This window comes from Wallemia mellicola (genome assembly GCF_000263375.1).
Source record: "Wallemia mellicola CBS 633.66 unplaced genomic scaffold WALSEscaffold_7, whole genome shotgun sequence".
NCBI lineage: Eukaryota > Fungi > Basidiomycota > Wallemiomycetes > Wallemiales > Wallemiaceae > Wallemia > Wallemia mellicola.
The window spans coordinates 476621-494230 of NW_006531964.1; the positions used below are offsets into that span (position 1 = coordinate 476621).

Below are 17610 nucleotides of genomic sequence, written 5' to 3' on the forward strand. Positions count from 1 at the left end.
TGTTAGAGTGTAGAATGGGTGTTCCACCCTACTTTATTTACTAGCAACCCCTTCTCGTACTTTTAGTTGTTTTTCGTCATCCTATAAACATACTATCAATACACAGCTACATATTGTACAAAACCATAGATGTAAAAATAAATGTATAATTTCTCTATATTACATTTCAATAAGCACGTTGCAATCCACCATAAGCTATGACGTGCCTGATTACGAAAATCAATGAGACAATTAGCAATCCTACGGTTTATTCCTACTTGAAGCAAATTTACTAACTTATACACTAATGCATATCACGGAAAATAGAGACGCTTTAGTAAATGTTGAAGATGCGAACAGCGCTTCAAAAGCCCTCATCATCGAGTCAAAACACACTTACAAGCTGACAAGTGAATGGAAACAGCCAAAGCTGAATGGAAACCCACATAATGTTAAAGTGCGGATAATCGCAGCCGGATTGAACACCATCGACTATAAGTCTGTTGATTACAACTTCAACCTGCCCCAGTATCCCTGGACACTAGGCAGGGAAGCAAGTGGCATCGTTATCGAAGCAGGTGCAGAGGCTAGTAAAACTCTCAGCGTGGGCGATCGCGTATGGGTTTCGACATACTACAAGTATATCGATGGTGGCGTATTCCAGGGTAAGGAAAATTTTAGTTGATCAACATAAATTCACAAAGGACAGAGTATATTGTAGTACCGAGCCATACCGTCATTAAAATACCTTCTACTATAACCTATGACAAGGCAGCTACTCTCGGTGTTACTGCATTAACGGCGTCTATGACTCTTCATCATTATTTCAACATATCTATAGATGCCAATACCCCTGATAGCTTACTTGTATGGGGTGCCAGTACCGTTACTGCGCAGGTAAGCTAGACCTTGGTATAAATACATCTATTCTAAACCTCCCGAAAGTTCATCATTCAATTAGCCGTACGTTCCGGAATGAATGTTTACGGTGTGGCATCAGAGACAAACCTCAAATTAGTCGAGAGTCTTGGTGCTATTCCGATATCGCGCTCAAACAAGACATACGATGAAATTGTCGATGAAGTGAACGCTGTCTCGAATAATTCCATCAAATACGTTGCTGACTTGATCGGTATTGAGTCGTCGAATGCAGCATTACGTTTACTAAAAAGAGGCGGCGTTATAGCGCCACTAGCAAGTATGACACTTGGAAAGGATGCCAAAATACCCGATGGTGTGGATGTCAAAATTATAGAAATGAAAAGGTACGCCATTTTCACTCTGAATATCACATAACCAACAAATAACTAGGTTTATACTTGACAGCAGTTACAAATGGCATGCAGACTACCTCAATAAGCTGATACAGGCGAACGAATTGGTATTCCCTGCTATTGAAATACTCAACGGATTTGAGAGCATCCAAACAGGTTTGGATAGACTAAAGCAAGGCAATATGAACGGGAAGAAACTTGTAGTTCTTTTTTAATGATTTCATTCAAATTTTCTATCATCCTGGTTAAGAGTGTAAATGCATCATGGAATGTACAATCTAATTAAGCAAAAGCTTTAATTGTGGGTAACTAATGTAAGCACCGTATATACCAGCCAGAGTAAGAGCTTGCAAAAGTCTTCTTGCTACCAAACGGGAGCTGAGGTTGACTTGCTTTCCGTTCCTATCACGCCCAACCCAGTGGGTATAATCGACCCAAGCAGTCTTCCACCAGAGAGTGACTGCTGTGAATCCAGATGGTACAGTAGGCTTTCCAGTGCCCTTGAACCTGTACCATGAACGCTCGCCGGAGGTTGTATAGACTGATTCTTCTAAATAACCGTTCAACTCCTTGTTATATGCTTCAAAAACATCCTGTTTTGGCTCTATGGTAAGGAGACGTTCTTTCTGTATAGTCTCGATAATCTTGCTGATGAACAGCGTCTGATTTCCTATCGTGTATCCCCATGATGTCGATAAGGCATTTGGTCCGACAAGGAAGAACAGATTAGGATAATTTGGTGTAGCTACACCAAGATGTGCCTGTGGCGTGTCTTTCTGCCATGTTGTCGCAAGTTCAGTACCATCCTCACCGTAGACATTCTCGTTCAAACCAACACCATATCCTGCGACGTCGTATCCAGTCGCATAAATAATGATGTCGAAATCGTGTTTCTCACCATCTTTGAGCCTAAGTCCGGTCTCATCCGCCTCCTCGATAGGAACGTTGAGAAGCTTGACATTATCTCTGTGCAGCGAGGCAAACCAGCCCTCGTCCCAGGCTACACGTTTCAACCCAGCTGCGTATTTTGGTATTAACGCATGGTGATACTTCTCTGGTGCAGTTTTCTTGAGGTAGTCTAACATTTTCGCTTCTTTGCCACGACGAAGGTATCTCTGCCACCAGGCGTTACCGTTTGCGAGTGAGCTCTTCTCCCAGCTCGTAAATATGTAGAACCTATGGAGTACGTTTGCAAATGGCACATATGCAAATGTCCATTTTAGCCAATTTGGGTACTTGGTATTAACTTTCGGGTTGTAGTAGCCTCCAGAGCGAATGAAATGTGTGAGTTGTACACCATCAATCTTGGCAAGGTTTGCTGCCACTTGTACACCAGTAGAGCCATTTCCTACAACTGCTACGCGTTTGTTGATGAAATCAACATTGCGCCAGTCCTGCGAGTGGAAGGAAATGCCTGGAGAGTTTGAGAACGAATATAGTATAGGGTAAAAACGAACCTTGGAACTTCTCATGGTTCTTCACACCAAGGTTCGCTTTGTGGAATGGTCCAACAGCTGAGACAAAAACATTGGACGAGTGTTTGACAATTTCGCCGCGATGTCTGAACTGGAACACCCAAAGGGAAGCCTCATCATCCCATCTAGCACTTTCAAACTCGTGTGCGTATCTGAAGTGCGGTCTGAGGTCATATTTGCTGATTAAGCTTTGCCAATCTGATGACGCATCAGCCTGAAACGAGGGAATGTGAAAACTCACAGGTAATTACATCTGGCTGCTTAGCATATAAGTCTGGCCACCAAGGGTTCAGGTCGCTGTAAAGCTGGTAAAGGTGAATAGGGACATCGACACCAGCACCAGGCTAAGAAAATAAATAAGACAACTATTGAAGGAGTCGCTACGCACCCATTGACTGTCTCTCCAGACACCACCCGCTTCATTTTTTTTCTCGAAAATGTGCAGCTCGAGTTTGTCACCTAGGCGTCGTTTGAGGTGTATTGCTTGGGCAATACCAGATATACCACCACCAACGATCGTTACACTTATTTTATCTTCTTTATTTACTGGCATTGTTGTACTGCTCGAAAAGTGTAATGGTTATCACTCTGACTGTGGTTATGAGATGATGAAATGATGCAATCGAAGGTCAAACTTCGTGATTAAACATTGCGCAATAAATTCTAATTATGTTACAACTTCTGCATGAAGATTCTGATCTAATTTATCTAGATAGCTGATAAACTTCTACGAAGCTATGCAATCGGCTATGTATGTATTACTAAATTTTCCGACATGAACACCAGAATTAGACATTTATAATATAGTACTTTCGGAGGTTTTAGGAAGTTTAATTAATAGTCTCTCATCAAACTATTAACCGTGCCTACCCTACTACCATATTTAGATTGCACAATTTGATGGAGTTTTGAACAATTAGTTGTATTTAAATCTCGATTGGAATGTAATTAAAAACTCTCAGAGACTTACACTCAACATGGTCGCTGTCGCTGAGAAGACTAAAGACATATCAGTCAAATTTTACAGAAGTGTCCTTTTCAACGTTATCATAGATGGTCTTGTATCCTTCTTGCTCCCAGGTTTATGGTACAGTCTAAATTACATTGGTGTGGGTATGATTCTGTTTCACCGGACGTTCAATTGATTATTACAGGCTGCCGGTTTGGCAGATCCCCGTCAAGTAAATGGTGTGTCTTCTCTGAATGAGACGTATCAAAACTGACTAATCTTATAGGTGCTAATGCAGTTACGTTTGGTATAATGATTCCTGGTTGCACCTTAGCAGCTGTTTTAGCTAATCGTACTAGTGTGAGTACATCTGAGAAGGCCAAATAAGATTATCTTCTAACCTTAACATATAGCTTAAATGGGTTTTGTTCGCAGGTGCTGTCCTTTACACGCCATATGCCGCGGCATTGTACACGCTAAACCGCTACAACAATATCCCTTTCCTTTACGGAGGCAGCGTACTTTGTGGTCTTGGTGCATCACTTTTCTGGTGTACTGAGAGTGCAATTGCAATAGCTTATCCGCTTCCTCATGAGCGTGGACGAATGGTTAGTATCTGGCTTGGTATAGTGAGTATTACTGTTTTTGTAGTAAAGGCGTCACTTACGAACTGACAGAGACAATTCGGTATGATCCTTGGTAAGCATCAACCGAAAAATCGAAACAAACATTGTGTCTGACCTTGAATTAGGTGGTGCTATTTCACTTGGTTACAACATAAAGGGTGATTCAACCGGAAAAATTAGTTATAGCACATACTACGCGATGATCGCTTTGATGTGTTTGTCCGGGCCGGCAGCCTTACTCCTCAGCAACCCGCGTAAAGTCCGTAGAAGTGATGGATCACACGTAAAATTCGCCAAGAACTTTAACTTGAAGGATGAAGTCATCAAGATTAAGAATCTGGCGACATCACGCTACCTTCTTGCCCTCATACCAATCTTCATCTTGTGAGTGACACTTCCAAAGCTAAACTCAACTTGCTTACGTATATGAAGTGGACAATGGGGAACTGTTTATCAATCAAACTACCTTACTACTTACTTTACCGTTAGAACTCGAGCATTAGCGTCATTGTTAGCCGGTATCGTTAGTTTGATTTCCAACTTATCCGTTGGATGGTTCCTCGACCAGACAAGATGGAATCAGAGAACAAGAGCCGCTATCGTATGGATCTTCCTCGCTGTCACTATCTCTGGAGCTTGGATATGGAATGCTATCCTCCAAGCAAGATTCAGTGAGGATGTGAATAACGGAAAGACTATCGCTCTGGATTGGGAAGGAAGCACTGGCCGTTTCAACAGTGCATTTGCTGTCTACGGTAGGTAATAGACCTTGAAGGTTTATCTATATTGACGTTTAACAGTTTTGTGGAAGTTCTTATATGAGAGTTTAGAAACACTTCTCTATTGTGAGTAATATTGATTAGAGGTAGCAGGCAATACTCTTATTATAAGGAGCTTGCTTGCTGCTCTTTTTATCATGTCGAAAGAACGTCGCTGACCATTATGTAGGGATCATGGGATGTTATAACGGAGGCGTGAACGATATCACAAGGACAACAGGATTAATAAGAAGCTACCAATCAATTGGTAGTACCTTCTCTTACGTCGTCGGAGCCGGTCTCTGGCCATACTTCAACCAAATGATTCTTTCGTTAGCATTCTGGTTCGCATGTCTCATTCCAACTTGCTATGCTATCTATATTGTTCCAAAAGAAGAGCAAGTTATAGATCCTGTAGACGAACTAACTAGCACTGATTCTGACTATGAGAAAGGTTCACCACCTGAAACAGGTAACACGACACCAATACCTCCAGATGGATACAACAAAGAAACTAAACTCTAAATTGAAAAACAACAACCGTTGTTGGTCTCCTATTTTACTTTAGATCGAAACACATCCTAATTAATATCATTGTTATGGCACTAGTGTATGTTATAATATAATAATTTTTTTGTCTATTTACGAGGCGGTGTGCGTCATATAATATCGTTTTGACGGTGCTTCCTTCAGCCATTAAGCTGTCTTAAAGGATTCGTAAGTTCATGCTAAGATTGCGTATCTGGGTGATGATTGGATAACCGGACGAAGCTGGCAAGCGTAATAAGATAGAAATAAGGCTGGGATGTATGAGAGAAAATTGGTAGTATTACTATAAATTCATTGATCTTCCAGTATCTAGGTGGATCTCAAATAACAAAGTAAAATTTTACGTCTATTTCGTGTTATCACTGAGCTAAAGCGCAATTCGTAGACTACAAAGTAAAATTAGATAATCTCTTTATTATTATTAGTATTTTTAATGAAGTTTTCAGTATAAGTTCCTGCTATCATCCAAGTGATATACTGACGTCATGTGAATATAAATGTCTTCAGGAAGTGACTCCCTTGATAGGATCTGACCTCCGGATAGATGGCTAGATTGTATATCAGAAATGCTTACAAATATTATTTTTTTTGTTTTCATATAAATATCCTCATTAGGGTGGGTATTCAGCTTGGAGTTGAACTTTCACAATGACAACTGCAATCGGTGAGTAATGGCTGATTTGTTGACAATTTCTAAAACCACTTTAGTATTTGGTGCCTCAGGCATTTCTGGTATTAGCCTTATCGATACACTCCTCGAAGATCCAGCCAAATGGACAAAGATTGTCGCTGTCTCACGTCGTCCACCACCTCAGAAGAGCGAGAAGATTAGCCACGTCTCCGTAGATCTACTTAACTCAACCCCAGATGAGATAGCAGGCAGTTTGGTTAAAGGTGGCGCAGGCAATGCTACACATGCTTTCTTTTTTAGTTACATCGCTAAAGAAAACGAGGACGACCTGATTAACACAAATTACAAGTTGTTCTCAAACGTAAGTAATACTTCAGTGTTTAACCGTATTATTAAGTTATAAGTCTGTCGAAGCACTCTACAAAGGAACTACAGTACAGGCATTCCTTCTTCAAACGGGTTACAAATGTGGGTGCATTGCACCTTCATATAGCTATCTGACCATATTATATTAGATTACGGTGCTTTCGTTGGCGGTGATGCGCTCCAACCTTATCCTTGGGTTGAAAACAGCGGCAGATCAGGCAAGAATTTCTATTATCAGCAGGAAGACTATCTTAAGGCTGCTGCCGAGAAGTACAATTGGAAGTGGGTTGTTGCTAGACCAAACTTTATCACTGGTGTCTCACTCGGCAATTTCATGAGTATTGCAACAACTGTTGCACTTTACGCCGTCGCTTGCAATGAGTTAAATACACCATTCTATTTCCCAGGTTCAAAATACAGTTACAATCTCCAATACGACCACAGTAATGCCAAAAACAACGCCGAATTTGAAGTGTTTGCACTTGACAATCCAAAAGCCGCCAACAGAGCATTCAATATTCAAGATGGCAAGCCTAGCAGCTTTGCAGTACTCTGGCCAAAGATAGCCAAGTACTTTGGTATTGTTTTACCTGACCCAGTCACTGAGGATGTTGAAGTCAACCGTCACAAAGACGTAAAGACTGTCCATAGTGTTCAGAAATGGGCTGAGGAGAATAAGGATAAGTTTGGTGGCATCATAAAAAAGTATAACCTCGATCCGCAAGCGTATGAGCACGCCACATGGGCATTCCTCGATGGTGCTACTTCAAGAACATGGCCTGACCAAGGTAGCTTGGACGCAGCTAGAGAGATTGGCTGGAACAAATCGATTGATAGCTACGAAGATGGTTATAAAGCTGCATTTGTAGGTTATATTTGTTAAATGGGGTGTTATAGTAGCTAATGATGAACTCAGGATAAACTCAAGGAATTCAATCTAATCCCAAAAAGCTTACATTAAGCTATCACTAAGATGACACTATTATTTTACGTTTTGTACACATTTTATGATTTAAATTACGACTTCCAAGAGTGGTATATATAAAGTATCTATTATGTTTCAATAAAATGACAGATCTAGAAAATATTTTCTTTTCCTGTCGATCTTTATTCTCACAATCAAAACACCTTATTACATCACGACCATAATGGCGAGTGATCTGTCAAAGAAGCAGAAAGTAGCCAGAGCGGTAGGTGTGTTACAATTTATTATACATCACTAAATAATCTTCAGTGCGATAGCTGTCGAAGAAAGAAAACTCGTTGTGATGGTGTTTTCCCTAACAAATGCTCAAACTGCAAAGATAACTGCACCTACAATGATACAGAGCCTAAAAAGATGTACAAAGTGAGCTACGTCGAAGAACTAAAGGCGACACTTGCACAATGCCAGGCGTTGTTAGATAACAGTAGTGTATCACACAATACAGACGATAGCCTCAAAAGGAAGCATAGTATATCCACATCTGATAATTCAAGAACTACGGACATCATTCCTAGCACAGACTATTGCGATTTATATGATGAGGAATTGGCTCGCAATATTAATGGACTTTATATTCCTTCAGACGATGTCAGAACGGGTAATAGGAACTTCGGTAAAGCTTCAATGAGAGGACTATTCGAGAGGATCACCTTTTATACTGGAATGGCCTCAGACGCCCTCACACACCAAAGAAGGTTCGATTTTTGGGTAGAAGACTGGGAAAAGGAGCTTTCTTCAAATTTAGACAGTCATAATACAGACTATACAGATGAAGATTTCGGTAGCGATGAGGTTCTCTATCATCTTGTCGACGTTTATTTTAGGATGGTCAACGTGACACTACCATTGCTTAATGAGACACGCTTCAAAGCAAACATCCCGAGTCGGAAACTTGAGAAAGAATTCGGAAGTGTCTTACTTATGGTTTGTGCTTTAGGTGCTATATTTTCAGGCGACAAAAGCTTCGTCATAGCGGAAAAGGAACATCTGCAATTTTTGGCAGGATTCGACTATTACAAGGTGGCAAGGAAGAAGATGAAGGATTTTTTTATAACACCAGCTACCCTTGAGGATGTCCAGGCGCTTATCGTGAGTTGCAGCACTGTGAAAGCTCTTAAACTTACGCTTTCAAAGTTACTTCAAGTATATGTGGATCAAGGTGTCCATACAAAAAGTTCCTGGATGATCCATGGTATGTCAATATTGTTAGCTAGGAATATGGGCCTACAGCACTCATTACTCAACAAGCATAAGGAACCGCTTGAAGCTGAAGCTAGCAAGCGTGCATTGTGGATTGCATACATTATAGATAGGTCCCATAGCTGTGGGTAATAAGCAACTGTCAGACGAACATTCTAATATACCTTCAGCATGTTTTGGTAAACCACTACTCCTCAAGGATGAGGATATTTATTTAGAGTTACCTCAACCGTACGGCAACGAAGATGCACATGGTAATATGGGTGTGTTCTACATGAGTGAGATGATCAAACTCTGCAAAATTCATGGTCAAGTAATGCAGAAAGTTTACAAATATCGTAAATCGATCGATTGTGATGATCATGTTTTGACCATGACCGATATTGCGTCTTTGCATTCAAAATTACACGCCTGGCTAGACCAAATGCCTGATTTTCTACACATATGCAAAGATGACAATGAGACAGATTTCATTATGCAGCTGCGAAGTAACCTGCGCCTTGCTTATTACACCATTCAAGTGAGTTTGTTACTTTTGTTAAATAATGACTTACAACTGAGCTAGATATTCATGTATAAACCTTTCCTCCCTAATCCAACACTCAGAAACCCCTCAAATTTCCAGTTCACCAGTCTTCTAATTTGTGCGAATGCATCTAGGTCTATCATTGGTAACTGCAAGGAAGTTGTGCTCAAGAGAAATCTCAACAAAATTTACGTGGATTCTATGATGGATTGGGGTGTAAGTTTATCTTTATTCCATGCTTTACTGACATTTTTAGCCATTCTGGGCTACTCTTATTTTGATTATTAGATGTTGTGAGAGTAGAAGACTCACAGGCCACGTGGATAAGGATGATGTATGTTACGTCAAGAGTGGTATCTTGGTGCTCCGAGTGAATGAAAGGAAAAATGTACAATATGGAAGGGCGATAGACGTTCTGTTACAAGTATTAAAAGCAGTCAAGCTACCTGATTGCGAAGACTTTATTAGAATGGAGGAATACATTGTGAGTATAGGTGTGACCATATTACCCTACCTAACATGACGAAGTCATACCAAAGCACAAATGAGGTCAGACATAATTGCTTGTCGAATAGAACCTTATCTGCAGTCAAAAGTGAGGATGCTAATCAACAGGTGTTGGCAGAGCAAGATTATCAATTATTCGGTGATATGTTAGAGTACATGCAGAATACAGATGCAATGAAGGACAATCTGTTTAGTGTTGACAATCTAAACTTTATGTCTGATGCACCTAACAACCTTGTCAATGATTCCGATTTCGACTGGTCAAAGATCATTAGCCCACTCCTAGATAGCAACACTGAAAGTGGCACTGATAGTGGTGTATAGTTAATCACATGTTATATAATAGAAGTTTGCATGCATATCTTATATTGATGGGATTACAGTGAACGTAATGACAAATACGGTCATTGTTTTGATTGGACTGCATTATAATAGTACGCTAATATTCCGTGAAAGCGGTATGTCCAAAATTAGCAGCATGTTCTGTCGCTTGCTTTTCACCTTCGAGGGCGGCGCCACAATCGCCACATTTGAGCGTAAAAGTAGAAGTATCAGTGTAGTACCTCCGTTCTCTCAATTCACCGGCAAGCTGTTTGCAGGCTTCGAGTAGAGGATCAGGGAAATCAGATGGTGCTTCGAAGGAAGGGAAAACTGTAGTGTGGAATTCTGCAGAAGCATTCTGTGATGGCGACAAAGAGAGCGCATCGTAGTGAATACCTGAGTATACGACAAATATTCTGTTCTCATATTCAGTGTTATACTTGTCGATCCTGCCTGTAGCTATATCCAAGCTAATTATTGAGATTTTGAAAGCATGTGAGAGAATTGAAAGTTCAATCGCGCCACCCCAGCTGTGTGGATCGGCTATGGTCTCTATGTATTGATTTTGAGGGTGTCTATAGTAGTTTTAATAGTGTCTTACACATAATTGTGATTACTTACCCGAGGAATGTCTCATTATATGTGATTGGATCGGATTTTATTGTTTCTGCGACGACTGTATAATGTTAGGAGTATAATAATACAGTTATATGAACTCACTGCCTCGCATCATGTAGTTTTCATCAATGGAGCCCAAAATAGCCAATGAAATCGCGCTAAAGAGACAACTATTATCATCTGGAACGACCTACTTTAGTGAGCGGATGATATATAAAGACAATGAAACCTACTCTTAGGGTTAACCAACCGTCACCACTGTTCAACTGCACAGAATGACCATCAACGGATTTATTTTTTGGTTTAGGAGGAGTAATATGATTTATAGTATTTGAAGCTTCTACTGTAGTTGTATTTGACGCGTTATTATCAATATGATTTAATATCAACTGTTCGCCGTTACGTAATCCATGTTGGGTGGCCAAATTAGTGTAATCGTCTTGTGAGAAGCTGAAATGTCTAGGCGGATAGCCAATCCTAACTAAAAGCTAATTAGATGTTCGCTCAAGACTACTAGATACCTACGGTCTTGGTTTGCGATTGGTATCTTAGAGACTTCTGCTATCAATTCTAACAAATCTATTAAACTAGCGGATGCAGGAATAGTCAGCGTCTTCAAACCATCAGAACACCGCAATCTAAATCTGATTATTTCGCTCGTCATTTCTTGATCTTCGACGTCGATGAAATAGTTGGATGTTGTATAATAGCAGATCTAAATCAGTGATAAATTTAATACGCACAAGACAATTGAAGCGCTTGAATTATGGTATGCGCTTTGTGCACGCACGCTCAATCTCTTTCTCCAGTTTTCCCAGGTTCATAGGTAGAGCACTTAGAGTACCAATCGCAGGGGTTACTGTTGGTGGCGGTACATTTGCGTACGCTAACTACAAATTTGAAGGTCTGTTCTAGCTCTCTATTCTCTACACTTTCTCACAATCACTAGAATTACGAAATAAAACTGCAGGCGTTTTTGGGGATATCACAGACGGATTATTCGACGCTTGGTCGAATGTACAAGATACCTTGCCTACTAGTGAGACTATCGGCGAACGTAAAGAGCGTTTCAGGGAGTGGCTCTCTACTTTCAACAAACAAACAGAGAATGATAACGATAACAATAATGATAATGATAAGGACATAGCGAAGTCTATTATAGCATCTGTTGCAGTTGGTGCTTCACTTGACAGTAATGACAATAATAATAACAATCAACAACCAAATTTATTGATGAATTTAACGAGAAAGTTGATAGAAATACGCTCCATTTTACTCTCTATTGACCAGACAGACAACTTGAAACTACCGTCAATCGTTGTAATCGGTTCACAAAGTTCAGGCAAATCGAGTGTCTTGGAGGCTATTGTCGGACATGAGTTCCTTCCTAAAGGAAACAATATGGTCACTAGAAGACCAATAGAGTTGACTTTAATACATACTCCGGATAGTAACAAAGAGTATGGTGAATTTCCTTCACTTAGTTCTTATGGCAAATTAGAAGATTTTGGCGCAATTCAGAAGATACTCACCGATTTGAACTTATCAGTACCTTCTAGTGAATGTGTTAGTGATAAACCTATCGACTTACGTATTTATAGTCCACATGTACCCGATTTAACCTTGATTGATCTCCCTGGATATGTTCAAATTGCAGGATTAGATCAACCAGACAACCTACGTGAACAAATAAGCAATTTATGTGAAAAGTACATAAAAACACCAAATATTATACTAGCTGTCTGTGCAGCAGATGTGGATTTAGCTAATAGTCCTGCATTAAGAGCCAGTAGAAGGGTTGATCCATTAGGTTTAAGAACTGTTGGTGTTATCACTAAAATGGATATGGTCACACCAAACGAAGGTTCAGCAATTTTAAGTAATAAGCGCTATCCATTACATCTCGGTTACGTTGGTGTCGTATGTAAAGCACCAAAGAGAGGTATAATTGATAGACTTAGTGATAATGATCCGAACATGACCGGTGCAATTATGAAACGTGAAGAGAATTACTTCCAAAATAACAAAGAGTTGTTCAATAAACCTGGTTTACTTATTGGTACAGACACCTTACGTAAGAAATTGATGGAGGTTTTGGAGAATTCAATGAGTAGTTGCTTGAATAACATCACCAATGCTGTTCAAATTGAACAAGAGGAGGCAGCATATCAATTCAAAGTACAGTACAATGATAGAAGAGTTTCACCAGAGAGTTACGTTGCAGAAGTTATTGATAATTTGAAAGCCAAATTGAGAGACTTCCAAGGCGAATTCAGTAAGCCTCAAGTAAGAGAGAAGTTGGAAAGCATGTTGGATGACAGAGTTATGAACATACTCGAACAATTATACTGGAATGACGTAAAATTGAACGACTTGGGTAAAAACAATATTGAATCAGACCACGATAACTACTGGGCCTATAAGTTAGATACCGCCAGATCTTTATTAACGAAGAGCGGGATTGGTAGAGATTCAACTAGTCTGGTTGCAGATGGAATCAGAAATTTAATTGAAGCACTCACAGATGGACCACCATTCTCGCACCATAATAACGCAGCTGAAAGAATAATAGAACTGTCTCATGATATTCTACGCGATAAATTGTCGATTACATCAGATCAAGTGGAAAATGCTTTGAAGCCATTTAAGTTTGAAGTAGATGTAGAGGATAAGGAATGGAACAAAGGGCGTAGACACGTTCTTTCGGCGTTAGAAGGTGAACAGAAGGAATGTGATGCAAAACTGTCCGAGATTAGAAAACGTGTTGGTGGTTACCGGAAGTTGAACAATATAATAAGTTATCTGAAGTCACTAGATGAGCGGAAATTAAACCAAGAAGCTGAGATTGAAAATGATGGTGTCAACAATAATGAACCAGCTTGGAAGTTGGCTTATAATCCAGCACATCTCATTGAAGCTCGACAAGCTATGAAGTTGAGTGAAAGATTGGCCATTCTCAAATTGAGAATGTCTACCTTGCGTTCTTCAAAGTGTAAGTTCGGTAATGGAGACAATACTAAGGTAGAAACAATATGTCCTGAGGCATTCCTGACCGTTGTCTCTGAGAAGTTGGCGTACACTTCGTCATTGTTCTTGCAGATTGAACTATTACAATCATTCTTTGACCAGGTGAGCGTTAGAGACTTTAAGCTAACATTTAAACTCATGTAACAATCAGTTCCCTCGTGAAATTGACTCTAGGTTGATGTATGACCTCGACAGGAATGCAATAAACAAATTCGCACGTGAGAATCCAACGATACGTTCACATTTGGATCTTCAGGAGCGGAAAGATAAGCTAGAAGATGTGAGTATAGATTGTTGTTGGAGATATGACGACTAAACGATTTAGGTTCTGAAACGACTAGAGAGTTTATTACATTTAAAGGAGCAAGACAAACCTAAAGCACGTAGATTTAGTCTATTTTAATTTGTATTTATTTTTTATATACGTTAATCACCTCTTGGCGAGTTACTATCATTATCTGAGAAACAAAATGTCCTGGAATGGTTTTAAAAAGTCGATGAATAGAGCGTGAGTGTTATTGATAATATAGTTATTAACTCATTTAACGGCTACCCAGTGGTACAACTATGATGCAAAAGGTAATTAACCATATACAGGGGCCTAGGAAGTTACTAACGTTATAAAGGTTGGCCAGATAGAGAAAACTAACGACTCTGAGTGGTCAGAGCTCGAAGCTAGATTTAAAGTGTCAGTTTTCTCTTATCGGATCCGGCGCTGATTGTTGACTGATCTGCACAGCTATGAGAAGGAATCGACTGCCTTACAGAAGGAGGCAAAAGGTTATTTGGATTCTATGAGGGGTACGTTTTATATTTATTATACAATTCACTCTCTAATTCGACTCAGCTATGACTGCTGCTCAAGCTAGAATAGCAGAGACCGTTGAATCTTTCTACACAGATTCAAGCGAGGATGCAATGGCTGGACACGCCTACAAGAGAGCAGTAGAAGATTTAGATACAAAGACCGGTAGAGAGTTGGACGCTCCATATCGTACCACTGTTCTTGAACCAATACAGAAGCTATGCGCATACTTCCCTAACACAAACCAGGCTATCAGCAAGAGACATAAGAAGGTTTGTTGATGCTGGCTTTTATACGATGTTCTAACAACTTTTTAGTTGCTAGATTACGACGCCGCAAGAACTAAAGTAAGAAAACTAACGGAGAAGCCTTCAAATGATGCAAGCGCTTTACCTAGAGCACAACAGGAAATGGACATGTGCGAGCAAGCCTATATTGCATTGAACGATGAGTTGAAGGATATAATGCCACAAATGTTGGACCTTAGGATACCATATTTAGATCCATCATTTGAGGCTATGGTTAGATTACAAGCCAAATTCAGTCAGGAAGGATATGAGAAGTTGGGTGGTGTACAAAGGTACTTTAACGACGACGTTAGGGACAATTACGCGAATGGCAGCTTAGATGCAGAAGTTGAGAATTCTCTGCAAGAAATGAAAGATTTGACTATCGTTGGATTAAGTTAGTGTTTTTGTAGATGACGATGATGAATGATTTGAAGAAAAGCAAATCAATTAGGAAATATTTGAAAGCTATAAAGTTAATTGATAATAAAACAATTAGATATAACGAAATTATAACTTTATTAAGGAAATGTAAAAGTTTGAATGAGTTGAATATGCTCGAGAGTGTCGATAGCTATTACAACAGTCAATTTAACCGTAATAGACAATACGATATGGCCATAAATTTTGGTTTACAATGTTCTCATAGCTCTATTAGTCTATTCAATCACGCTTACAATAGCCAGCTTTCTCATACGTCAAAAAAGGGCAAAGAGAAGTTTAAATACGGATTAGATTCACTTAATCTACATGATAGTTATGATAGAGTTACGCTAAATATTTTTATCAAACATTCCATCAATAAGTCACTATCGAGAAGAATAATATGGGAATTATACTACCTCGTCATGGTCAAAGAGGGTCATCTAGGAGCTACCCTACCACCAGAGATTAATATACAATTCAATGATCATCATAATATATATAAATCTAAATTAGAGCATTTGATTACATCATCATCAACGCATAATTTACACTTTAGACGACATACTTGTCCATTATACAAGTATTTCATTAGACTATTCAAGTTAAAGAATGATATACTTGGTTATAAGCACCTCATTAATTGTTATAACAATGCGTTATTCATTTACAACAGCAAAGAATCTAAATCAACTATTACAGGCACATGATCTGATGCACCATAGATTTCAGCTCTCATTATTGCATTCTTGACTTTATTACTTAGGTCTTTCGAGATTATAACGTAGTCTAATCTCCATCCAATACCTTTGACCCGTGCATTAAATCTATACCCCCAATAACTATATTGTCCAACTTCATCAGGGTTCTTAATATATAGATTAGCATTTGTTTTATTTAACAATCAATTTCTCACATGTTCTCTCCATACATCTATAAATTTGTCGGATAATTGTTCCTTAAATTGGCTAACTTCAGCCTCTGTCCAACCAGGTGTCTTGTTCCAGTTGGATTTGTCATTCCTAAGGTCCTTATTGTCGTGACAGACATTAAGATCACCCAACCAGATGGTATTTTTGCCGAGATTATGGAGGTATTCCTTGAAAGCTTCATTCCAGACTTTCTTGTCCTCGAGATTCTTCAAACCACTTCCTGCGTTAGGTACATACGTACCGATTACATATACATCTTTAAACTCGAGTATGATTATTCTACCTTTGGTTGATTCAGGTTCTGGATGGGTAGGTAAAACATCTGTTGTCGAAATGGCCTCTGAACCATTCCAGAGGATGGCAATACCAGCTATGCTTTGTTAGAATCAGTGTATTTTTGTGACGTCAACTCACCATGGCCTTTTTTGACACCCGGTACCCACTTTGAATGCTTGTATTTGTTTTTAATAATCTCATCATTTGGTTCTTTGTCAATCTGTATCATTAGTCACGATTTTATATCAGTCGGCAGCTCACTTTGGTTTCTGTGAGGACGAGCAGATCGGCTGGCTCTGCTTGTATATATTTATGCAAACCCTGGAGATATTTAACGCGTTAATTAATATTCTATTTACTCACTTTCTTCACTGAAGCGTTGTATCCCGCTATATTCCAACAAGCAAAACGCGTAACGTTCTCTGGTTTATCGTATGGGCTCAATTCATCTGGTAGCTGTTTATTCGTCGGTTGATTAGGATCTAAAGGTGTCGCTTGAACTTTAGGCTTTTTCGTCGAAGATTCTTCGCCCTCAGGTGAGGTTTCACGTTTTGGTGGCATGTTTGATAGGTGTGTATTAAAGGAATGTAGGGCTCGGTATGTTCAGATAGATGACTAGATATAGGCATACCAACTAGCTGTCAATTATTTGCCGCAAAATATCTATCAAGGCATTTTTTACAGAGAAGATTTTGTGATGAAAATCTATTAGATAAATTGTAAGGCTGTACATAGAGTTGTTTTAGATCTAAAACAAAGATCGCTAAAAGATTTCAGTATGATCGCTGACGTCAGTCTGTGGTGCAGGTATATGTATGAAATTTCTATAATAAGACGCAAAATAAGACGTACAGGTACTTTATATTGATATTTGATATAAAATATAACTGTGAAATTGCCTAAGAAGTCATGATATGTGCGCTTAATTTCGCTTTGTCAATGCGTACCTTGAGAGACAAAGTCTGGACTCTTGAAAAAAAAACTATTAACAGCTGCGCTTAGGATGGATAAAGTTTAAAGTTTACAATCACAATTGGAGAGAAAATATAATGCATACTCTTAGAAGGAGAAGTTCACTCATATTCAAGCATAAACC

General features: G+C 39.3%; 9 protein-coding genes across 9 annotated transcripts; 6 read left to right on the forward strand and 3 right to left on the reverse strand.

Annotated features, from left to right (window-relative positions):
* Positions 1 to 143: 143 nt before the first annotated feature.
* Positions 144 to 1441, forward strand: WALSEDRAFT_57238 (GroES-like protein; the record flags this gene model as incomplete). The annotated part of the gene is made up of 4 exons (XM_006957935.1): positions 144 to 644; positions 689 to 876; positions 925 to 1244; positions 1291 to 1441. Coding segments are annotated over exons 1-4 (1017 nt in total), but the record flags the coding sequence as incomplete, so codon positions are not given.
* A 51-nt stretch (positions 1442 to 1492) lies between these two features.
* WALSEDRAFT_60204 (FAD/NAD(P)-binding domain-containing protein) lies at positions 1493 to 3317 on the reverse strand. The gene is made up of 4 exons (XM_006957936.1): positions 3117 to 3317; positions 2970 to 3072; positions 2711 to 2926; positions 1493 to 2667 (listed from the first exon to the last, which is right to left on the reverse strand). Exons 1-4 carry the CDS (start codon positions 3279 to 3281, stop codon positions 1532 to 1534), a joined length of 1620 nt encoding a protein of 539 aa, XP_006957998.1. The 5' UTR covers positions 3282 to 3317; the 3' UTR covers positions 1493 to 1531.
* Positions 3318 to 3338: 21 nt separating this feature from the next.
* Positions 3339 to 5636, forward strand: WALSEDRAFT_60205 (MFS general substrate transporter). The gene is made up of 9 exons (XM_006957937.1): positions 3339 to 3837; positions 3883 to 3916; positions 3964 to 4037; positions 4091 to 4306; positions 4355 to 4376; positions 4429 to 4687; positions 4736 to 5058; positions 5104 to 5148; positions 5252 to 5636. The coding sequence occupies exons 1-9, from the start codon at positions 3706 to 3708 to the stop codon at positions 5584 to 5586; spliced, it is 1440 nt and encodes a 479-aa protein (XP_006957999.1). The 5' UTR covers positions 3339 to 3705; the 3' UTR covers positions 5587 to 5636.
* Positions 5637 to 6258: 622 nt separating this feature from the next.
* WALSEDRAFT_28432 (NAD(P)-binding protein) lies at positions 6259 to 7490 on the forward strand (the record flags this gene model as incomplete). Its single annotated transcript, XM_006957938.1, has 4 exons — positions 6259 to 6274; positions 6319 to 6602; positions 6646 to 6709; positions 6757 to 7490. 4 exons carry the CDS (start codon positions 6259 to 6261, stop codon positions 7488 to 7490), a joined length of 1098 nt encoding a protein of 365 aa, XP_006958000.1.
* Positions 7491 to 7755: 265 nt separating this feature from the next.
* On the forward strand, positions 7756 to 10149 carry WALSEDRAFT_28433 (hypothetical protein; the record flags this gene model as incomplete). The annotated part of the gene is made up of 7 exons (XM_006957939.1): positions 7756 to 7797; positions 7842 to 8681; positions 8727 to 8916; positions 8963 to 9312; positions 9358 to 9534; positions 9575 to 9802; positions 9847 to 10149. The coding sequence occupies 7 exons, from the start codon at positions 7756 to 7758 to the stop codon at positions 10147 to 10149; spliced, it is 2130 nt and encodes a 709-aa protein (XP_006958001.1).
* WALSEDRAFT_32317 (hypothetical protein) lies at positions 7759 to 14234 on the forward strand. The gene is made up of 14 exons (XM_006957940.1): positions 7759 to 7797; positions 7842 to 8681; positions 8727 to 8916; positions 8963 to 9312; positions 9358 to 9534; positions 9575 to 9802; positions 9847 to 10721; positions 10768 to 10822; positions 10867 to 10954; positions 10998 to 11245; positions 11290 to 11668; positions 11714 to 13893; positions 13943 to 14071; positions 14117 to 14234. The coding sequence occupies exons 11-14, from the start codon at positions 11536 to 11538 to the stop codon at positions 14192 to 14194; spliced, it is 2520 nt and encodes an 839-aa protein (XP_006958002.1). The 5' UTR covers positions 7759 to 7797; positions 7842 to 8681; positions 8727 to 8916; positions 8963 to 9312; positions 9358 to 9534; positions 9575 to 9802; positions 9847 to 10721; positions 10768 to 10822; positions 10867 to 10954; positions 10998 to 11245; positions 11290 to 11535; the 3' UTR covers positions 14195 to 14234.
* On the reverse strand, positions 9847 to 11434 carry WALSEDRAFT_57241 (OTU-domain-containing protein). The gene is made up of 5 exons (XM_006957941.1): positions 11290 to 11434; positions 10998 to 11245; positions 10867 to 10954; positions 10768 to 10822; positions 9847 to 10721 (listed from the first exon to the last, which is right to left on the reverse strand). Exons 1-5 carry the CDS (start codon positions 11426 to 11428, stop codon positions 10265 to 10267), a joined length of 987 nt encoding a protein of 328 aa, XP_006958003.1. The 5' UTR covers positions 11429 to 11434; the 3' UTR covers positions 9847 to 10264.
* Rvs161p (BAR-domain-containing protein) lies at positions 14231 to 17096 on the forward strand. The gene is made up of 10 exons (XM_006957942.1): positions 14231 to 14299; positions 14349 to 14370; positions 14418 to 14479; positions 14531 to 14592; positions 14639 to 14868; positions 14914 to 16174; positions 16223 to 16608; positions 16653 to 16734; positions 16776 to 16835; positions 16878 to 17096. Exons 1-6 carry the CDS (start codon positions 14262 to 14264, stop codon positions 15283 to 15285), a joined length of 786 nt encoding a protein of 261 aa, XP_006958004.1. The 5' UTR covers positions 14231 to 14261; the 3' UTR covers positions 15286 to 16174; positions 16223 to 16608; positions 16653 to 16734; positions 16776 to 16835; positions 16878 to 17096.
* WALSEDRAFT_51169 (DNase I-like protein) lies at positions 15974 to 17075 on the reverse strand (the record flags this gene model as incomplete). Its single annotated transcript, XM_006957943.1, has 5 exons — positions 15974 to 16174; positions 16223 to 16608; positions 16653 to 16734; positions 16776 to 16835; positions 16878 to 17075. The coding sequence occupies 5 exons, from the start codon at positions 17073 to 17075 to the stop codon at positions 15974 to 15976; spliced, it is 927 nt and encodes a 308-aa protein (XP_006958005.1).
* Positions 17097 to 17610: the final 514 nt, after the last annotated feature.

Bases quoted from the DNA above. Each gene is read 5' to 3' on its own strand.
- WALSEDRAFT_60204 (XM_006957936.1), bottom strand. From the start codon at position 3,281: ATGCCAGTAAATAAAGAAGATAAAATAAGTGTAACGATCGTTGGTGGT. The intron at 3,073-3,116 runs GTGCGTAGCGAC...TTATTTTCTTAG, and splicing joins TCTGGAGAGACAGTCAATGG to CCTGGTGCTGGTGTCGATGT. The intron at 2,668-2,710 runs GTTCGTTTTTAC...CAAACTCTCCAG, and splicing joins GAACCATGAGAAGTTCCAAG to GCATTTCCTTCCACTCGCAG.
- WALSEDRAFT_60205 (XM_006957937.1), top strand. From the start codon at position 3,706: ATGGTCGCTGTCGCTGAGAAGACTAAAGACATATCAGTCAAATTTTAC. The intron at 4,377-4,428 runs GTAAGCATCAAC...ACCTTGAATTAG, and splicing joins ACAATTCGGTATGATCCTTG to GTGGTGCTATTTCACTTGGT. The intron at 5,059-5,103 runs GTAGGTAATAGA...GACGTTTAACAG, and splicing joins CAGTGCATTTGCTGTCTACG to TTTTGTGGAAGTTCTTATAT.
- WALSEDRAFT_57241 (XM_006957941.1), bottom strand. From the start codon at position 11,428: ATGACGAGCGAAATAATCAGATTTAGATTGCGGTGTTCTGATGGTTTG. The intron at 11,246-11,289 runs GTAGGTATCTAG...ATTAGCTTTTAG, and splicing joins ACCAATCGCAAACCAAGACC to TTAGGATTGGCTATCCGCCT. The intron at 10,955-10,997 runs GTAGGTTTCATT...TCACTAAAGTAG, and splicing joins ACGGTTGGTTAACCCTAAGA to GTCGTTCCAGATGATAATAG.
- WALSEDRAFT_32317 (XM_006957940.1), top strand. From the start codon at position 11,536: ATGCGCTTTGTGCACGCACGCTCAATCTCTTTCTCCAGTTTTCCCAGG. The intron at 13,894-13,942 runs GTGAGCGTTAGA...TGTAACAATCAG, and splicing joins TACAATCATTCTTTGACCAG to TTCCCTCGTGAAATTGACTC. The intron at 14,072-14,116 runs GTGAGTATAGAT...TAAACGATTTAG, and splicing joins GGAAAGATAAGCTAGAAGAT to GTTCTGAAACGACTAGAGAG.
- Rvs161p (XM_006957942.1), top strand. From the start codon at position 14,262: ATGTCCTGGAATGGTTTTAAAAAGTCGATGAATAGAGC. The intron at 14,300-14,348 runs GTGAGTGTTATT...ACGGCTACCCAG, and splicing joins AAAAAGTCGATGAATAGAGC to TGGTACAACTATGATGCAAA. The intron at 14,371-14,417 runs GTAATTAACCAT...AACGTTATAAAG, and splicing joins GTACAACTATGATGCAAAAG to GTTGGCCAGATAGAGAAAAC.